This window comes from Pongo abelii, chromosome X, assembly GCF_028885655.2.
Source record: "Pongo abelii isolate AG06213 chromosome X, NHGRI_mPonAbe1-v2.0_pri, whole genome shotgun sequence".
NCBI classification, from domain to species: Eukaryota; Metazoa; Chordata; class Mammalia; order Primates; family Hominidae; genus Pongo; species Pongo abelii.
Window position 1 is genome coordinate 160212308 of NC_072008.2, and position 21414 is coordinate 160233721.

General features: G+C 52.7%; 1 protein-coding gene and 1 pseudogene across 2 annotated transcripts; both read left to right on the top strand.

Annotated features, from left to right (window-relative positions):
* The first annotated feature begins 624 nt into the window (after positions 1 to 624).
* On the top strand, positions 625 to 9592 carry DUSP9 (dual specificity phosphatase 9). Of its 2 annotated transcripts, none has more exons than XM_024240742.3 (4): positions 625 to 935; positions 6180 to 6587; positions 7517 to 7972; positions 8265 to 9591. In XM_024240742.3, the coding sequence occupies exons 2-4, from the start codon at positions 6215 to 6217 to the stop codon at positions 8588 to 8590; spliced, it is 1155 nt and encodes a 384-aa protein (XP_024096510.1). In that variant the 5' UTR covers positions 625 to 935; positions 6180 to 6214; the 3' UTR covers positions 8591 to 9591. The 2 variants fall into 2 exon arrangements, with proteins under 2 accessions (XP_024096510.1, XP_054401207.1); XM_054545232.1 differs by lacking the exon at positions 625 to 935 and adding an exon at positions 5497 to 5697 and having other exon boundaries at positions 8265 to 9592.
* A 10902-nt stretch (positions 9593 to 20494) lies between these two features.
* LOC100434276 (large ribosomal subunit protein eL20-like) lies at positions 20495 to 21071 on the top strand (annotated as a pseudogene).
* Positions 21072 to 21414: the final 343 nt, after the last annotated feature.

The following is a 21414-nucleotide window of genomic DNA, read 5'->3' on the forward strand; positions in this document are numbered from 1 at the left end:
ACGGCCTCAGTTTCCCTGGCTGTAGCATGGGGACAATCTCCTCAGACTTCCAGAACTGCTGTAAGGATAAAATGAGGTCCTTGATGGCAATGCGTGTGACCTTTGGCACAGAGGAGAAAGCTAACGGGACCTAGTGACAACAGCCGCTCCCTATTCGCTTCCAGCCCCTCCCCCACCCAAACGTCCTGGCTCCACCCCTTCCAGGCACTGAGGCTCAAATGTTATTACTATTAGCCAGAATCTGACACATGAGAATGAGAGGAGACACTGCAGGGGGACCTGGGGTGGGGGATGGAATTGGCAGCGCTGTCAGCCAGACTTTATACCCTCTCCACTGTGGGAGCAGGAGGTGGCTGTGGGGGACCAAGTTGTGCCCAGTCCTCAATGGGCCCCTTCGCTGGGGTGCCAGTGCAGATTCTGCGCTGTAACCGTCCCCCTAGCCCAGGCCCAGCCTAGTTCAGGGCCCCCAACCCCACTCCCGCGCCCCAAGCTCCGGAGCCCCCACTCAATAGCGCCACTGGGGACCGGGGAGCGCAGGGCGCGTCGGGCAGGACTGGCCTAGAGGCTTGCAGGTGGGAGGAAGGCGGGGGGCGCGTGGGAGGTGGAGGGAGACGCCGGGCAGGCCGCGGCCCCTCCCCGCTCCCTCCCCGCGAGCCGCCAGCTACAGTGCCCCTCCTGGGCAGGGGGCGGAGAAGACGGCGACTGGAGGGGAGGAGGCGGCGGCAGCAGAGGCGGAGGAGGCAGCGGCGGCGGAGGCGGGATTTGGAGTTTCCCTCCGCAGCGGCGGCGGCGGCTGCCCCTCGGCTCCAGGAGAGGCCGCCACCCGGGGTTCCGGTGGCGTTAGGCGGCAGCAGTGGCGCTTCCCGCCGCCCGAGCTTCGGAAACTTCCCGGCCGCGACGCAGGGAACCGGCGCGGAGAACCGAGCAGAGCGGAGGTGAGTGGAGCAAGCGGCGCCCTGGGGACCCCCACCCCACCCCCACCCCACCCGGCCTGGCTGCCCCCGCCCCGACGTACGCTCCTCCACCCTGCACCCCCAAAGTCCTGACAACGCACACCCCACGAGGCCGGCGCACGCGCCCCTACGACACCCATTCGGTGCTGCTCCGCACACCCCCGCACCCCGCCCGTGCACCTCCCGTGTCTCCTGCCACTTACACCGGCTGCACACTCGCGCGCATACAAACCACGCACCACAGACCCGGGTGCCTGTAGTGCACACACTAGCAGCCCCTGCCCCACCACTCACCACTGTCCCCAACTCATGCCAACCCATCGAGACCCTGCCACGCCCCAGTACACACCCAGGCGCACACGCACGCTTCCAACACATCTCTGCGATACCTGCACTAACATAGCTCCCCTACGATGCCCCCACCACCTCGAACTCCCCATCTGCCCATTACTGACACTCCACCCACGTTGCCAGCCCAGAGACACTGCAGTCCACCCACCCCGGAGCGAGGTCCCATCAGAAACCCACATCCCAGCGGCTGACGCTCCCCACGTCCCAGGCACACACCTCCAGCATCTCCAACGCGCACTCTCATCCACCCCGGCACGCGCGCACACCTGCTGGATTCACGCTCTCCAGCACCCTGCCCCGCCCCCATCACAAATAACCTTCGACACCCCCAGCACATCTCTGAGTCCCTCCCTCCCTCCCCCCCAACACCTGGCACGCGGGCTGTAGAGGCTGCAGCATTTGGTGGCATCCCTGCCAGGCACCTCTGACTCTCCTTCGGCAGCGGCTCAGCAGCCTTGGGCCCCCCAGGTGCCTCCCTAAACAGACCTTGAGACTCCCCAGCGACTGGCTTGGCCTCTTCCCTAAGAGATAAAGAAGGCACTTTGGGGTCCAAGGTAGGATACTTAGATGTGGAAGCAAGGGGCCCCGGGGAGGGGCGGGGAGGCGGCGGAGAGAGCCCGGCGCTGAAATAGAGGCGGCCCAGGTGGGACCAAAGGGGCGCCAGCTGCCCGGCAAGCACGTAGTAGGTGGGTTCCATGGGGGCTGGCGTCCGCGCGCGCTGTCTGGGTGCCTGCCTGCGTGTGTGTTACGGAGAGGGCTGTGTGTGCACGTGTGCTTGTGCGTGTCGGGGTGGGGGAGGAGTGTGTGATCGGCAGAAGGAAAAGCAGGAGCAGCTCCCTCAGGCAACAATTGGTTTCATTCATTCATGCCTTCTTTGTTAACGAGCATTTCTTCCGCGAGCGCCGGGCGCGTGCCAGGCCCTGCACTGGGGGCTGGGGCCAGCTTGGGGCCGGGCACACACCCGTTCCTGCCTTGGAGGAACTCCCAGTCCCGCGAGGAGACCGACCAGGAAAAGCAGAAAGCCATCCCCAGCAGAAAGTGGATTTGGTGGAAAAGACACTGGATTTGGCAGGCACGCTGTCGCTGGGACTTGTGCTCTTGGCCATGTGACCCGGCCGCGACAGCCGAAATCCTGTCACTCGGCCCGGCGGGAACGGTGCATTTCGTAGGGGAAGGCGGCGCGGCGCCGCTCTCAGGAGGCTCCGGGGACCAGAGGGCGCACGCGGCGCGCGCGAGGCCTGCAGGCGGCGGCGTCCCGGCGGCCTCCAGGGGGCGCTGGCCGAGCCCGGCGGAGGCCCGGGGCGCCCGGCGGGGGCGGGGGCGGCAGGCGCAGCGCCCACCCTGCGGCGGGCAGCGAGCGCGCGGCCTGGCTCCGCCCGCCGGAGGGGGCCAGACGAGGCCCGGGCGCGCGGCGCGGCCTCCCCCAGCACAGCGCACCCGGGAGCGGCTGCCGAAGGGGCGGCGCCCAGAGCCGGCGCTACGGGGGACCTGAGTGGGGGCGGCCCGGCGAGGGTCGCGGGTGAGGGGGGGTTAGGGGGTTGGCTGCGCTCAGCCCTGCAGTGCGGAGATGGCAACAGGTTCCCATTTGTCCTGTTGCTGGCGCTGCGGGCTCTGTGGGCCCCGAGCACTGAGCTCTGACTTTGGAAATTGAGCCCCTCATGGCCTCCTCCCAAATGCTTTCTCCCGGTGGGAGGGCTTGCCAGCAGGGCTCCGCAGTTAGGTGCAGGGGAGCCCCTCGCCAAGCGTCGGGAGACGTGGACCCTTGGATCCTAGGCTTCCCCTCCCTTCCCCATTGCGGAGGTTGCCTCTCCCCGTCCTCATCCCAGCCCAGCTCCTCTCACCTCCAGGGAGCCCTCTCCAGAGAGCGCCCCTGAGCACCTCAGGAGCTCCCTCTCTAGCCAAACTGAGCCCCCACGGCAGGGCGGGCGGGGGAAGTGGCTGTCCAGCTCCCTGCTGGTCACAGCCCTGTGCCACCCCCACTATCCACAACAAGACTGGCACATGGCAGAACCTCCTGCCCACTCTGAGCTCCCACTCACAGCTGCAGTGGGCCTGGAGGCAGCCCCCAGGCTGGGTGCGGGTGTCCACCTCCACCACTGTGGAGCTAGGCTGTGAGACAGAAAACAGAAGACAAAGTCCCTGCCCCAGGAACACACTGAGAAAGGGGGAAAGTGACCACACTAGGGAGCACAGAGGAGGGAGACTACTGGCTCCAAGTTGGGAAGGCTGCCTGGAGGAAGGGGCCTGAAGAATGAGCAGAATCTCAGAATCTGGGCAGGGGGCATAGGAGGGAGGCCTGGGCTGGGTGAGAGAAGGAAGGGCACAGTCCAGCTGCCCAAAGCCCTTGGGTGCAGGAATTAGGACTCATGTTAGAGGCAGGGACATGGGGGGTGTGGCCAGAAAGCAGCCCAGTGCCAGGGTCCTGGGAGTCCCTGGCTAGCAGCCCACTGCCCGAAAGGGAGGGAGAGAGGCAAACTGGAAGCCCCTTAGAGGTGACCCACCTAGCTTTCCATCACCTGCCCTCTTACCTAACCATGACCTCAGACATTTTCTCCTCTAACTCCATGGCTACTGAGAGGAGTCTTTGGACTCGTAGTTTGCTTTGCATTTTCCACTTACTAGAAAAATGCTTTGTGGTGCCCATTCCCGTGTGCATAACTTTGCTTTCTTTTACTTTAGTTCCTTAGATTCCCAAAAGTGGTCAAAGGGTTGGGATTTTTTCCTAGCTCTTGATATTGCCAGATTAATTTCCAAAGGGGCCGTACCAATATATAACCCTGAAACAGTTGAACAGCACGCTGATTTCACAGCAATCTTGCCAGCACTGCGTGTTCTCAAAAATGAGAACATTTCTAATGCAGTAGGTGGGAAGTGTTACCTCGTTGGTCATTGTTACTTGTTTATTGGAGTGGCTTTCCTTCCACGCCTGAAGTTGAACCTTCCCCCAAATATTCGTTAGGCCCCCGCATCCCCTCCTTCCCACAGTCTGCAGTGTTTTCAGGTTCTTTGCCCATTTATCTCCAGGGGTCTTAACCTTTTGGTTGGATATGAGCTTTATCTTATCTGTCGTACATTTTCCTTCAACACTGTTATTTGCTTTTGTTGAGCTTTAAGCAGAGAAGGGACTTTTAGCCAGATCAGCATTGTGGACACCTCCCCCTGACCCTGGTCTCCTGTCTCAGCGCTCACCACACCTGAGACCTTGTCGGGTGCTCTTGCTGCCTGTGGATCTGTCCCGCCTGTTGTGCCCATGGAGGAAAGGATGGAGGCCACCAGCCTTGGTTGAGTGGATGGCATTCTGACATTGGGCAGGGCTGGGCAGGGCAGGGTGGAGGGCAGGTCGTTGCAGGCCCGGAGGCAGGGAGACTGTTGTGCAAGACATGACAGTGACCTGGCCTAAAGCTGATGAATTTGAGCCCTCGGCTAAGGCAGGGGACAGGGGAGAGAGGCGTGGATGTGAGAGATATTTAGGTAGAAACTACTTCTTTCCACTTTGATCAGCCGAAGGGGGGTTAAGGGAAGGAGGCAGAGGGGGGAGCCAGGGGTGACTCTTAGGATCAGTAATGTGATAAGAGCAGAGTGCCCCAGTTTAGGGCTGGGAGCTCAGGGTTCCTGGGTGCTTTTGGCCAGTCCTGTGCGAGTGAAGCGGGCTGGGATTGGTAGGTATCCAGGAGCTACCCCTGCCTGCCTAGCCCTGCAGCAGAACTCTGGGCCAAAGCTGCACTAAGTTTCTGGTCCTGCTTCCTTCCTCCCCTCCGTGATTTCGGTGGCATCCCAAGTTTGCCCAAGCTGCTAGCTATGAGCCCATTACAGAGATGGGGCCACTGAGATCCAGGCAGGGGAGAAGATGGTCCGGTATCACCCTGTGAGTTGGGTTGGAGGCAGCTTCTGCGGCAGAGGGGCTGGGCTCTGGTGCTCACCCCTCCCCCTGCCTCCCGAGGCCAGGCTGGCGCCGGCCAGGGGAGCCGCAGCTGGTCCCCTGCTGGGCCCCTGACCTGCCCTTGGCCTCTGCCCCGACCCCGTCCCGCCTCGGTGGAAGCCCCAGCTCAGCCGACTCGCAGGTCCCACCCGACTGCTTCGGCTAGCACCCGTTGGCTCACCGGCCCGCCGGGCCCGCCCCCGGAGCCCCGCCCCGGCCCGCCCCTCGGAGTTGTAACTCCACGTCCGAAGGCAGTTTCCAAGGTGGAAGCTGGGTCCGGCTGCCAGGAAGCGGCCGGTGCGCGGGCTGCGCGGGGCTCGGCTTCCACGTGCGAGCCTGCACCGCCGCCCCGCCCTCTCCTGGCGGCCAGGCCTGGGGACTCCCTGCCCCGGGACGGCGCCTCGCGTTCCGCCGTGGCCGTGGCCGTGGCCAGAACGTCCACGCGCGGTCGTCCACCGCCGGATCTCGCTCCAGGTCTCTTTCCTTTTGTTCTCTCCTAGGGGTAGGGGGAGATGGGGGACCGGGGGCCAGGTCACCTCTGAGAGGACTCGCTGAGGCCCAGCACCTCGGCGCCTCCTCTGTTCCCCTGGCCCACCGAGATCTAGGCCTCGAACAGCACTCCTCACACGCACACCCCCAACCAGAGTCGGAAGCTCGAACTTGGGGAGCGTTCGCGAGAAGGCCGAGAGAGGAGCAGAAAGGGGGTATGGAGGGAGGTGGCTGCGGCCTCAGGGTACCCCAAGATGAGCCTCGAAGGGGCGGTTAGCCGCTCAGCCCTCTTCTCGAGGACCCTTCCCCGGGCCGAGCTGCTGCCTGGGGGTTTTCTTGGGGCGCCTTGTTGGGAATCCTCACGGTGGGGGACCTTGGGCTCCCGCCTTCAGGACGCGGGGCCGGCTTCAAGTCTGAGCCCCCTCGGCCCTCCGGTAGCTCACACCGCGCCTTCTCTCTCTCCGCAGCGCCCGTGGCCCGGCCTGTAGGGAGCCGATCGCCCATGGAGGGTCTGGGCCGCTCGTGCCTGTGGCTGCGCCGGGAGCTGTCGCCCCCGCGGCCGCGGCTCCTGCTCCTGGACTGCCGCAGCCGCGAGCTGTACGAGTCGGCGCGCATCGGTGGGGCGCTGAGCGTGGCCCTGCCGGCGCTCCTGCTGCGCCGCCTGCGGAGGGGCAGCCTGTCGGTGCGCGCGCTCCTGCCTGGGCCGCCGCTGCAGCCGCCCCCGCCTGCCCCCGTGCTCCTGTACGACCAGGGTGGGGGCCGGCGCCGGCGCGGGGAGGCCGAGGCCGAGGCCGAGGAGTGGGAGGCCGAGTCGGTGCTGGGCACCCTGCTGCAGAAGCTGCGAGAGGAAGGCTACCTGGCCTACTACCTCCAGGGTAGGTGCCACGGGGTCCTCCTTCCAGGGGGTTCGGGATTCATTTGACCTTAGGCCAGCCCCACTTCTTTTTTTCTAAAGCGAGTTGAGGCCCCCCTCCCCTGATGACCTGCCAGGCTGCTTTGAGAGGAGGGAAGCCTGAGTGTGACCGTGGGCAAGTTCTTCACCCTCGGCAGCCCAATCTCTGAGCCTGGAAAATGGGGAGAATTAGCCTGACCTGAGCTAGTTCTCAGGATGCTCAAGAGCGAAGTACAAAGTGCGGGCTCCCCAGGGTCTCGGCAAGGGTATCCCCACCTCCCCAACCTGCTCAGCAATGAGCAAGGGAGGCAGGGGTCAGACAGCATTGGTGCAATCACGGCTCACTGAAGCCTCCTGGGCTCAAGCGATCCTCCCACCTTAGCCTCCCGAACAGCATATAAAGTGTCAGGTTTCCAGCCCGGGTAAATAGTATCTGTAAATAGAGATGCTGGCTTCTTGAGACTTTAGAACCATTCTGGTGGAATGTCATATTCTCCCCCAAGTTCCCCACATCTTGGGGTCCCACTTCATCCCTGAGGGTCAGGAGATGCCCAGGCAGAGAACTGACATCTGAGTTCTTCCTTTTCTTTAACTGATGGCCGCAGTCCTCCCTAAGGCTGGCAGTACATCTTGGCTCTGTTGAGCCCTCACACCTGCCTCAGCTTGACCCTAGGGGTGTAAGATCCTTTCCGGTGGCTCAGCGTGAGCCCAGCTTCTTGTAGCCCCAGCTGAGTGAGGGTGGCTAGGGCCCCACGTGGGCACCAGGACACACCAGGCTGCTGGTTTTTGTGTTCCCTTTGGGAACATTTGCAAACCCTCCAAGTTGTCTAGGGTTAGCTCCCCAGCCCCAGACAGAGGCACCTGGCTGCCCAGGAGGCCAGGTCAGCAGGCCCCATGCCCTCTCCCCAACAGGAGGCTTCAGCAGATTCCAGGCCGAGTGCCCTCACCTGTGTGAGACCAGCCTTGGTGGCCGTGCCGGCTCCAGCATGGCCCCGGTGCCCAGTCCAGTGCCTGTGGTGGGGTTGGGCAGCCTGTGCCTGGGTTCCGACTGCTCTGATGCGGAATCCGAGGCTGACCGCGACTCCATGAGCTGTGGCCTGGATTCGGAGGGTGCCACACCCCCACCAGTGGGGCTGCGGGCATCCTTCCCCGTCCAGATCCTGCCCAACCTCTATCTGGGCAGTGCCCGGGATTCCGCCAATTTGGAGAGCCTGGCCAAACTGGGCATCCGCTACATCCTCAATGTCACCCCCAACCTCCCAAACTTCTTTGAGAAGAATGGCGACTTTCACTACAAGCAGATCCCCATCTCCGACCACTGGAGCCAGAACCTGTCGCAGTTCTTTCCGGAGGCCATTGAGTTCATTGGTGAGTCCACCCCACCCACCCTTCCCTCCTGTCCTCCCCAAGGCCTGCTCTGGCCTCCCCCTTGTGAGTACTCCTCCCAAGCCCAGCTGCCATTCCCAGAGCCAAAAGCCAAGGTGGCACTTCTAGGGGACAGGCAGAGCTAGGGCGGCCCCCAGAGGCCACTAGCAAAACCTCCAGGCCGTGGCCATCTGGCTCAGGGGGCAGGGCGGGGTCTTTGAGGGCCCTTCAGAAGGCCTCGGCCTCACACACGCCTGCCCTCCGGGTTTCCCGGGCCCTGTCCTGCCCCATCTAGATGAGGCCTTGTCCCAGAACTGCGGGGTGCTCGTCCACTGCCTGGCGGGGGTCAGCCGTTCTGTCACCGTCACCGTGGCCTACCTCATGCAGAAGCTCCACCTCTCTCTCAACGATGCCTATGACCTGGTCAAGAGGAAGAAGTCTAACATCTCCCCCAACTTCAACTTCATGGGGCAGTTGCTGGACTTTGAGCGCAGCCTGAGGCTGGAGGAGCGCCGCTCGCAGGAGCAGGGCAATGAGGGGCAGGAATCTGCGGCCTCCAACCCGCCCTCCTTCTTCACCACCCCCACCAGTGATGGCGCCTTCGAGCTGGCCCCCACCTAGGGCCCCGTGGCCGGTGGGCCGGCCCCTGCCCCACCCCCACCCACGGGTGTCCCTGCCCACTCGTGTGGCAAGGGAGGGGAGGGCGGGAGGGCTCGGCCTGAGCAGGGTGCTGGAGGGAGAGCGCAATACCTCACGCGGGCTGCCATCCTAATCAACGTGCCTACGGCGGGACCACGCTCGGAGCCTGCCTCTTCTGCGACTGTTACTTTTTTCTTTGCGGGATGGGGGTGGGGGTTCCCTCTCCAGGTGGTTGTCCAGGCCCAGGCCCCGGCCCTGGGTGCTCGGCCAGCTCGGCTAGGCCCTGCGCCTCCCTGCGCTTCCCCCTTCAGGCCCAAATGGCCGCTTGGGGGAGACGAGTTTGCCATCGCTGGTGTTGTCACCTCCCTGTTTCTCCACCAAGGGCTTGGGCCTCTCGGGGCTGGGGCCTCCCAGGGGATGGGGACCCAGAGGTGCAGTGGCCGCCCACATCCATGGCCTAGGAGCTACTGGGCAGGTTCCCGGCCACACATCTGGTGGGCTTTTTTTTTTTTTTTCCTCTTTCCCCAGATGTCTTGACGGGATCACTGGGGCTCTTTGTGAGTGAGGGTGGCCAAACTACCGCCAGAGGAGATGGGGTCTCAGAGCGAGAGCTGGGGAGGGGGAGGGGAAGAAGAAGGCCTCACTTTTGCTGCTGCGGGGCCCACACAGCCGCTGCTACTTTGGGGGGTGGGGAAGGGGCCAAGCTGCAGACACACACAGTCATTCATTTCTGTCCACACCCCTGTGGGTGGCGGGTGTGCGTGTGTGTGCTTGTGTGTGCGTGCGTGTCGGCACTCACACACACATGCTAGCCCACTGATGCACCCAGCCCAGGGCTGGCAGTCTTTGCGGCGCGGGGCCATCTCACCCTGGAGCCTGGAGAGGATCTATGCTTGTTTGTTTTTGTAATCCATATCATAGTTGCTTTCTTTAATTGTTCCTTCTGAATAAACAGTTTATTTAAGATACTGAGTAGAGAGAGAAGCTACCTCCTGAGCGCCTTGGAGGGTTTGGGGGAAGGTGGGGAAGGAGGCCTTCTTGGTCTCTCTGGACTGCCCATGGTGGAAAGGGGGATGTGCCGGGCTGGCCGGGGACTCAAGTGCCACCCCACTCCCTGCCCCATGTTATCATTTCCCATCTTGTGCTTACACTGCCCGCTGGCCCACGCTCTGAGTCGCCCATTCATTCACCTCCATTTGAACCCCTAGTCTGCACCACACACTGTCCTGGGGACTAGGTTGCAGCAGTGAGCTCTGCCTGCTCAGAGCAGACTTTCTAGTGGGGGAAGAAACGATAAATGCAACAGTCACAGCACTGCAGTTATGCCATAGATGTTCATTGCCATGGACAGAGCAGAAAAGTGAGGAGCCAGCACTCACAACTGATCCCTGAGACACCCGCCAAGTCAGCCCTGAGCCCTGCCTGGAGCCTCCTTGAGGGCTGCCCCGGCTGGGTGGCATCCTCAGAGTGACAGGGAGGGGTGTGGGCAGACTGGCACATGTGAGTGTTGTGGTTCTCTGGCTGTGGAATTTGGGCTGCAAAGGCCCAGGCTGGAGACTAGAAGAGCCCCACGGAGAACATGGAGACCAACGGGCCACCTAAAGGGACAGAGGTGAACTGCACCTCTCCTCATCTTGGGACACTGCCAATGCCTTCTCCACACCGTAACTGGCGGAGTCTATAAAGCTGTGACTCTCCACCATGGAGATGTAGTAGAGGGGAAGGGCAGCTGGAGGGTGGCAGGGAGCGAGTGCAGCCTGAGAAAGCTGTGGAGGCTTTGGGAGCAATGTGGCCCAGAACCCACAAGATGTTGGGGGCAATCTAAAGGCATATGCGTGAATGGCTGAGCTGGTAGGAAAGAGCAAGGTGATGAGGTGAGAAATGAGGCGAATCCTCTGAGCCAGAGGAGTAAGCCACTCTGGGGTTAGCCCAGGAGCCAGGACCCTCCACTGGAATGCAGCCCCACCAACACCTTGATTTCTGTCCAGTGAAATCTATTTTGGATGGCTGATCTACTGAAATGGAAGATGTGAAATCTGTGTTGCTGTAAGCCACTAACTCTGTGGTAATTTATTACAGCAGCCACAGAAATCTACTAGAACAGGTGACCTAGGAAGACATATCCCAAATAAAAAAGAGGATGTGTGCTGATCTCGACCTTGGATCTGGGGTGAAGTGGAATAAAAGGAAAATGTTCCCCCTCCCCTGAGAGCTTATAGCCACAAGCTGAACTGTTCTTTTAGAGTGGTCTAGGCATAGAGTAGTGGACACTCCAGAATCTCTCTCGGAGGGACTTAGAAACAGTGATTCAGCCGGGCACGGTGGCTTACACCTGTAATCCCAGTACTTTGGGAGGCTCACCTGAGGTCAGGAGTTCAAGACCAGCCCGGCCAACATGGGGAAACCCTGTCTCTACTAAAAATACAACAAAAAAAAAAAAAAAAAAAAACTGAGCTGGGCATGGTGGCACGTGCCTGTAATCCCAGCTACTTGGGAGGTTGAGGCACAAGAATCACTTGAACCCGGGAGGCGGAGGTTGCAGTAAGCTGGGATTGCGCCACTGCACTCCAGCCTGGGTGACAGAGTGAGAGAGTGATGAGAGAGTGAGAGTGAGGCCCTGTCTCAAAACAAACAAACAAAACAAAACAAAACAAAAAACAGTGATCTGGCTGCTGGAGAAGGCTACTGGATTTGTCTTGAAGCTGCATTCAACTATCTTACATAGAGGTTTTACTTAGATTGTGACAGCCTGATAAAAATAGCAGTTTAAAACATAAATAAAATACATTTTTAAAGTTTTTTATTTTAGAAACAAGTTCTCAATATAGAACTTAAATAGGCCAGGTGCAGTGCCTCAGCCTCCCAAAGTGCTGAGATTACAGGCATGAGCCACCACACCTGGCCTATTTAAGTTTTAAATGAAGTGGTTCAGAGGTCATATTGCTCCAGAGTGACCAGCAGAAGCAAGCACAAATCCTCTGTGGAGGGAGGGATGTCCTTTAAACACAGGACTCAAAGCACTGCTATAGAAAATTCCAAAATACGTAATTTTTAAAAATCCTAAAATGTACAAGGAAACAAGCCACCATGAGTTATAGAAACATTTAACATGTGAATTCAAGTATCAGTCCTGCAAAGGTAGCAGCCTTTGAAGTTATATGACAAAGACTATAAGTATAATTAATATGCTTAAAGAAATAAAAGGAAATATTGAAACTGTAACAAAAAAGCAAGAGAATATAAAATGACTAGATACCCTTGAAAGAAAACCAAAAAGAGCTCCTAGAAATGAAAAATATGACAATTGAAATTGGACTTTTAAAGTTTAAACAGCATATTAAACATAGCTGAAGAAAGAAATAGTGAACTGGAAGATGGATTTAAGGAAATTACCCAGAATGCAGCACAGAGAGACAATAAGATAGACAGGTCACACATATATTTAGTTGGATTTCTAGAGGAAAAAAAGGAGAATAGGGAATATAAAATATTTTAATAAACAATACCTGAGAAATTTCCAAAACTGATGAAAGACACTGTGGAAGAGACTGCTAAGTGTCCCCCAGTATCCATTCTCTGCTTCTCCTTTTTAGAAATAAAATGCCCAAAGGTTAATAGCGTATATGGCTTCACAGCTAAAAACTTTATTTCCCATCCTCCCTTGCGGCTAATTGTGGCCATGTTTTTGCTTGTTGTCTCGTATTTCCATTAGAGCCCTTAGCATTTTAATCATAGTTATTTTAAACTTCTGGTCTGATCATTCCAACACCCCTGTCATAGCTGAGTCTGCTTCTGGTACTGGCTCTATCTTTTTGAACTGTGTTTTTTGGCCTTTAGTATGCCTTGCCTTTTTTTACCTTTTTTTACTTTTTTTTTTTTTTTTTTTTTTTGTCAAAAGCTGGACACATACTGGATAAAAGGACCTGCTGCGAATAGGCCATAATGATAGAGCAGAATGTGGAGGGAGGAAAAGCATTCAGTCCTGTGATTAGGTTTCTGTCTTTGGGCGTGCCTGTGCCCCTGGACTGTGAATTTCACCAATGCTTCTCAGACTGTGCCCCGCTTAGGTGGGCCAGGATGGCTACAAAAGACTGAGTTGGGTATTTCACTTCCCTCAGGTCAGTTAGGCTCCGCCAAAACCCTAATAGGTTGGGCCTGGTAAGGGTTACTCTTGAGGGCAGGCCTAGTTAAGAACAGAACGCCCTGGGCATATTTCAAAATGACCACTTTCCCCTCCCCCTGCCAGAAGCATGATGAGATTTTTGTCACTGTAAGAACCTGGTTGAGCTCCTAAAGGTAAAAGTTACAAAAGTATGGGAGCCCCATAAGACTGCCCCACCCCAGAGTTTTAACTCTCAGACTTGTCCGCACTGAGCCCCCAGCAATTCAGCAATTGCAGTTCGGATGTCCCTACGCCAGCACTGGTTCCTGTGCCTGGCCTCCTGCTCTGCTGAGTTGTGATTCTCTGTGCCCGCCTGTCTGTCTCCCCAATTTTGGGGGCAGCAGTTTGCCCGGTGACTTCAATTCTCTGATAAATCTGAGAGGAGTTGTTGATTTTAAATGTGTTCCACTTTTACTCGTTCTTAGGACAGACTGATGACTTCTGGCCTCCTTACACACTGGAGCAGCAACAGAAACTCCCCTGGGTCTGTTTCTATTGACTGATTTTTCTTCTCATGATGGCTTCTTCTACCTGAGTCAGAAAGCCGGAATGTAGAGCTCTCCTAGTCTGTCTCCTTTCTCTCAGGGACCACAGTCCTTCACTGACTGCTGTCCGCCATCTGAAAACAATGGATTTTCATATATTTTGCCCAGTTTCTATCTGTTGATGGTGAGACACTAATTCTGGACCCTCTTATTCCCTCGTGGCCGTATTGATATTGAGAGACTTTACATTTTGTTAAGACAAATATGCATATTAAATTTTTTAGCATAACTAGAATATAAATAGGATGTACTACTTCCAAACTAGTAGAGGAAAATAGCAAATAATGAAGGAAAATATCAGCTAATCAAAAAAAGGTCAAGTAAGGGAAATAAAGAAACAGAAACATTGGAATAAGTAGAAAGTATAATATGTTAGAAATAGATCCAAAAGACAGCCAGGCACGGCGGCTCACGACTGTAATCCCAGCACTTTGGGAGGCCAAGGCGGGAGGATCACGAGGTCAGGCGATCAAGACCATCCTGGCTAACATGGTGAAACCCTGTCTCTACTAAAAATACAAAAATTAGCCGGTCGTGGTGGCGGGTACCTGTAGTCCAAGCTACTCGGGAGGCTGAGGCAGGAGAATGGCATGAACCTGGGAGGCGGAGCTTGCAGTAAGCCAAGATCGAGCCACTGCACTCCAGCCTGAGCAACAGAGTGAGACTCTGTCTCAAAAAAAAAAAAAAAAAAAAGAAAAGAAAAAAAGAAATAGATCCAAAAAGCATTAAGCAAAATAAATAGATTAAATTCTCCAGTTAGACTGGATTTTTTAAAATCCAGCTATAAGCTGTTTACCAGAGACGCATCTAAAGGGTAGAACCAGAAAAGGTTGAAAGGGCAGGACTGGCTGGGCACAGTGGTGGCTCACACCTGCAATGCCAGCACTTGGGGAGGCCAAGGCGAGGAGATCACTTGAGCCCAGTAGTTTGAGACCAGTTTGGGCAACATAGTGAGACCCCGTCTCTATAAAAACAATTTTTTTTAATTTTTTTTAAAAAAAGAAGGCCCAGGCATGGCAACTCACGCCTGTAATCCCAGCACTTTGGGAGGCCGAGGCAGGCAGATCACCTGAGGTTAGGAGTTCGACACCAGCCTGACCAACATGGTGAAACCCGGTCTCTACTAAAAATACAAAAATTAGCCAGGCATGGTGGTGCGTGCCTGTAATCCCAGCTACTCAGGAGGCTGAGGCAGGAGAATCGCTTGAACCCAGGAGGCGGAGGTTGCAGTGAGCCAAGATCCAGCCACTGCACTCCAGCCTGGGTGACAGAGCGAGACTCCATCTCAAAAAAAAAAGAAAAAAAGCCCTGAAACTATCAAAAAATTAGTCAGATATGGTGGTGCGCACCTAGGGTCTCAGCTACTTGGGAGGCTGAGGCAGGAGGATCACTTGAACCAGGAGGTCGAGGCTGCAGTGAGCCGTGATTGTGCCACTGCACTCCAGCCTGGGTGACTGAGTGAGACCCTGTCTGGAAAAAAAAAAAAAAAAGGGCAGGACCTCCACTTATGGCCAAATGCAGATATCAGCAAATAACCTCCCCAAAAAAATAACTTTATATAAAACTGGACAAAATTGACAAAAACAAGCTTTTTGATCTGGAAGTCAACGGAAAATGTCTCATAATCCAAGGGGCTGGATTTTGAGTAAGAACAGCGGGAGTCTGTGGCATTCTGGCCCAGGGCTGCTCCCATCCCTCCTGGCTTGCTAAGCATGGAAGCTATGCCAAGGCGGGGAAGGCATGAAGACCAACAGCTTCTCCCCATAGGCTTGAAAGGTGCTCACTCATTTGGATGATTGGTGGGCAACACCTGTGCCCAGCGGCATGATCGGTGGAAGTGACTTCTTGGAGGTGGGCTGGCAGGGAAGATTTTTTCCATTTAAAAAATATATATTCTAGTTAAAAATTTTAAGCCTGGTTTCCTAGGGGCTACCCTGTATCTGCCTAGCTTGGTGGTCAGCCAATGACTGGACAGAAGCTGTGCTCAAACATCTCAAGCCAGTAAGGCTTGTGTCCTTGGGTCTGGGTGTGGGTAGGGGAGCTTATTCAATGTTCGGGCTGCTTTAAGGTCTTCTGGGCTTTCCACTGGGCCCTCTCACATCTCTTATATACACGTGCATAGTCCCAGGACAGTCCAGGAGAGCGTGAGTAGCATGGGACCCCTCCAGTCTCTGGTCAGCTAGAAATATACTGCCGCAAGCACATCCATAGCCTCAGTTGAGTAGAGCTGATCTGTTTGCCCTTCCCAGCCCGCCCACCTCCAAGAAGTCACTTCCACCGATGACACCACTGGGCACAGGTGTTGCCCACCAATCCAAATGAGCAAGCGCCCTTCAAGCCTATGGGGAGAAGCTGCTGGTCTTCATGCCTTCCCCGCCTTGGCATAGCCTCCATGTCCAGCAAGCCAGGAGGGATGGGAGCAGCCCTGGGCCAGAATGCCACAGACTCCCGCTGTTCTTACTCAAAATCCAGCCGCTTGGATTGTGAGTCATCTTCCATTGACTTCCAGATCAAAAAGCTTGTTTTTGTCAATTTGGTCCAGCTTTATAGTTACTTTTTTGGGGAGGTTGTTTGCTGTTATCCACATTTGGCCATAGCTGGAGGTTCTGCCCTTTCTTTTTCTTTTCTTCTCTTTTTTTTTTTCTTCAGACAGGGTCTCACTCAGTCACCCAGGCTGGAGTACACTGGCAAAATCACAGCTCACTGCAGCCTCAACCTCCCGGTTCAAGTGATTCTCCTGCCTCAGCATCCCAAGTAGTTGGGACCACAAGTTCGCACCACCACACCCAACTAATTTTTTAATTTTTTTGTTGAGACGGGGGTCTCACTATGTTGCCTAAACTGGTCTCAAACTCCTGGGCTCAAATGATCTTCCCGCTTTGGCCTCCCCAAGTGCTGGGATTTCAGGCGTGAGCCACTACTGTGCCCAGCCAGTCCTGCCCTTTCAGTCTTTTTTGGCCCTATTCTTTAGATGTATCTCTTATAAACAGCTTATAGCTGGATTTTTTTTTAAATCCTAACTGGATAATTTAACCTATTTATTTTGCTTAATGCTTTTTGGATCTATTTTTAACATATTATGTTATACTTTCTACTTATTCCAACATTTTGGTTTCTTTTTTTTTTTTTTTTTTTTTTTTTTTTTGAGACGGAGTCTTGCTCTGTGGCCCAGGCTGGAGTGCAGTGGCGCAATCTCGGCTCACTGCAAGCTCTGCCTCCTGGGTTCACGCCATTCTCCTGCCTCAGCCTCCCAATTGGCTGGGACTAGAGGTGCCCGCCACCACGTGTGGCTAATTTTTTGTGTTTTTTAGTAGAGATGGGGTTTCACCGTGTTGGCCAGGATGGTCTCGATCGCCTGATCTCGTGATCCTCCCGCCTCGGCCTCCCAAAGTGCTGGGATTACAGGCGTGAGCCACCGCGCCTGCCCCATTTCCATTTCTTTATTTCCCTTACTTGACCTTTTATTGAGTAGCTGATATTTTCCTTCATTATTTGCTATTTTCCTCTACTAGTTTGGAAGTAGTACGTCCTATTTATATTCTAGTTACTCTAAAAAATTTAACATGCATATTTGTCTTAACAAAACATAAAGTCTCTCAATATCAATACGGTCACGAGGGAATAAGAGGGTCCAGAATTACTGTCTCACCATCAACAGATAGAAATTGGGCAAAATATATGAAAATCCATTGTTTTCAGATGGCGGACAGCAGTCAGTGAAGGACTGTGGTCCCTGAGAGAAAGGAGACAGACTAGGAGAGCTCTACATCCTGGCTTTCTGACTCAGGTAGAAGAGACATAAAAATGTGGCCCATATGGATTGCTTGAGCCCAGGACTTCAAGACCACTCTGGGAAGTATGGCAAAACCCCATCTCTACAAAAAATACAAAAAATTAGCCAGGCATGGTGGTGCACACCTATAGTCCCAGCTACTCGGGAGGCTGCAGCAGGAGGATTGCTTGAGCTCAAGCAGGTGGAGGTTGCAGTGAGCTGTGATCACACCAGGGCACTCCAGCCTAGGGGACAGAGAGGAATTTCAGTTTCTGGTCCGGCATGTAAGGAGCCTGGAAGTCATCAGTGTCTCCTAATAAGAAGTAAAAGCAGAACAGACTTAAAACTGAACACATATTTTGATATGTGTAATGGGAGGCTCTGAGGAAGAAGAGAAAGAGAAAGGGGCAGAATAAATATTTGAATAAATAATGGCTAAACACCAGCATTTGGTGAAAAGCATTCATCGGATCCAAGAAGTTTGAATAACCCCAAGTAAGATAAACACAAAGAGAGCCACTCATAGATATTTCATGGTTAAATTATTGAAAGCCAAAGACAGACAATTTTGAAAGTATTACAGCAGAAGAAATAAATGACCCATATAGAAGGGTACCGCAATAAAATTAACATCTGACTTCTCATCAGAAACAATGGAGGCCACAAGGGAGTGGAACAACAAACTGAAAGCATTGAAAGAAAAAAAAATACTATCAACCAAAAAAAATTTGTTTTGAGACAGAGTCTCAGTCTGTCACCCAGGCTGGAGTGCAGTGGTGTGATCTCAGCTCATCGCAGCCTCAACCTCCTGAGCTCAAATGATCTGCCTGCCTCAGCCTCCCAAAGTGCTCAGATTACAGATGTGAACCACTGCACCCAGCCCCCAAATTTTATATCTAGCAAAACTATACTTTAAAAATGGAAGGTTTAGCTGGGCACGGTGGCTCACGCCTGTAATCTCAACACTTTGGGAGGCCAAGGCAGGCGGATCACCTGAGGTCAGGAGTTCGAGACCAACCTGACCAACATGATGAAACCCCGTCTCTACTAAAAATACAATAATTAGCCAGACGTGGTGGCATGCACCTGTAATCCCAGCTACTTGGGAGGCTGAGGCACAAGAATCGCTTGAACCTGGAAGGCAGAGGTTGCAGTGAGCCGAGATCACACCACTGCACTCCAGCCTGGGTGACAGAGAGAGACTCCATCTCAAAAAAAAAAAAAAAAAAAAATTGAAGGTTTAAAAAAAGACATTCCCAGATAAACAAAGGCTAACATAGTTCATTGCTAGCATGCCTCCTTACAAGAAATACTCAAGGAAGTCCTTCAGGCTGAAAGGAAATGACACCAGTTAGTAACTGGAATTCAAAGTAAGAAATGGAGAGCAGAAAAAATGGTTAATAAGTGAGCTAATATAAAAGCCTCTCAACATATTTTTATTCATTTATTCTCTTTTAAAAACATAAGATTGCATTAAAAAATACGTATTACACTGTCTTTCAGGGTTTATAACCTATATAGATGTAATATACATGGCATTACTAGCACAAAAGAAGTGGGAAACAATGTAGCCATACTGAGGCAAAGTCTCCATATTTCACCAAAATTAAGTGAGTATTCATCTGAGGTGGATTGTGATTAGTTAAGACTCATAATGTAATAGCTAGAGAAAACCCTAAGAAAATAACTCAAACTTGGAGTGAATGAAGCATATTTATGTCTAAATTTCTGCTTCAATGTAATTAAAAATCAACAGAGGAAAATTGGCCAGCACGGTGGCTCACGCCTGTAATCCCAGCACTTTGTGAGGCCAAGGCGGGTGGATCACTTGAGGTCAGGAGTTCAAGACCAGACTGGCCAACATGGGGAAACCCCGTCTCTACTAAAAATACAAAAGAAAATTCAAATATAACAGATGGACATTTCAATGCTCTATTTTCAATAGTTGATGGAACTAGACAGAAGATCAGCAAGGATATATAAAATCTGAACAACACTATCAACAAATTTTACCTAACTGATACCATAGAACACACCATTCAACAATTGCCAAATACACATTTTTTTCAAGTGCACATGAAACATTCTCCAGGATAGACCATAACCTAGGTCATAAAACAAGTCTCAATATATTTAAAGGAATTTAAATAATATAAAATATTTCTCTGACCTCAACAGAATTAAATTATAAATCTAAAAAGATAGAAACCTAGGAAGTCCAAAATACTTGGAAATTATACGACACTCTTCTCAATAACTGGCAAGTGAAACAAAAAACAAAGGAAATTAGAAAGAATGAAATGAGAATGAAAATGAAAACATAACATATCAAAATTTATGGAATGCAGCTAAAGCAGTACTTAGAAGGAAACTTACAGCTTTAAAGGCCTACACCAGCAAAAAAAGAAAGATCTCAAATTAATAACCTACGTCTCTACCTTGACAAATTAGAAAAAGAAGAGCATTTGACAAATTAGAAAAAGAAGAGCATTTGACAAATTAGAAAAAGAAGAGCATTTGACAAATTAGAAAAAGAAGAGCATGCTAAACCCAAAGCAAGCAGAAGGAAGGAAATAAAGATTGGCACAGAAACTAATGGAATTGAAAACAGGAAAACAATAGAGAAAAATCAATGAAAACAAAAGTCAGCTCTTTGAAAAATCAGCAAAATTGCTCTTGGGTAGGGTGACCAAAAAGAAAAGAGAATCAAATTACCAAGATCAAGAAGAGAAAAAGGGGGCATTACTACTGACCTATAGAAATTTAAAGGATTATAAGAGAATGCTTTGACCACTTTATGCCAAAAACATTGGACAACTCAGATGAAATGGAGAAATTCCTAGAAAGACATAAGACCAAAACTGACTTTAAAATAAATTAAAAATCTGAATAGACTTATACCAAGCAAATAAATTGAATTAGTACTTCAAAATATTCCCACAAAAAAAAATCCAAGCCCAGATGGCTTCACTGGTGAATTCTATCAAATAGCTAAAGAATGATTAATGCCAATCCTTCACAGACTCTTTCAGAAAATAGAGGAGTAGGAACACTCTCCATCTCATTCTATCAGCCCAGTATTACCCTTATACCAAGGATGCCACAAGGAAAAAAACTGCATATCAATGTCCTTCATGAACTCCTAGATGCAAAAGTCTTTAACACAATATTTAAAAACGAAATCTAGCAGCACATAAGGATTAGGCACCATCGTCAAGTGGGATTTATACCAAGAACACAAGCTTGATTTAACATCTGAAACTCAGTGTAATACACCACATGAACAGAAAAAGGACAAAAACCATATGATCCTCTCAATAGGTGCATAAAAAGATTCGACAGAATCTAACATCCATTCATGATTTAAAACAGTCCTTTTGCGGGTGGCGGCGAGCGCAGAGGACGCCATGAAGGCCCCGGGCACACTACTAGAGTACAAGGTGGTGGGTCGCTGCCTGCCTGACCCCAAATGCCACACACCGCCCCTCTACCGCATGCGAATCTTTGCTCCTAATCATGTCGTCGCCAAGTCCCACTTCTAGTACTTCGTATCTCAGTTAAATAAGATGAAGAAGTCTTCAGGGAAGATTGTCTACTGTGGGCAGGTGTTTGAGAAGCGCCCCCTGCCGGTGAAGAACTTCGGCATCTGGCTGCGCTATGACTCCCGGCGCGGCACCCACAACATATACCGGGAATACAGGGACCTGACCACCGCGGGCGCTGTCACCCAGTGCTACCGAGACATGGGCGCCCGGCACCGCGCCCGGGCCCACTCCATCCAGATCATGAAGGTGGAGAAGATCGCAGCCAGCAAGTGCCGCCGACCGGCCGTCAAGCAGTTCCACGACTCCAAGATCAAGTTCCCGCTGCCCCACCGGGTCCTGCGCCATCAGCACAAGCCACGCTTCACCACCAAGAGGCCCGACACCTTCTTCTAAGGGCAGGGCCCTCGCCCGGGTGTGCCCCAAATAAACTCAGGAACGCTCCCCCCGAAAAAAAGAAAACATTTCTACAAACTAGGAACAGAATGGAAGTTACTCATGATAAAGGGCATCTATGAAAAATCCACAGCTAACATCATACTTGATGATGAAAGACTAAACGTTTTCCCTCTAAGATTAGGAACAAGGAAAGCATTCTTTTACCACTTGTATTTAATGTAGTATTGGAGGTTCTTGGTAGTGCAATAAGCGGGAGAAACAAAAAGAAAAAAAAGAGAAGAGGAAGGGAACAAGGAAATTATAAGCATCCCAATTGGAAAGGAGTAAGTAAAAATTTTCTTTACTTGCAGATGACACGGGCTGTGTAGAAAATCACAAAGAATCCA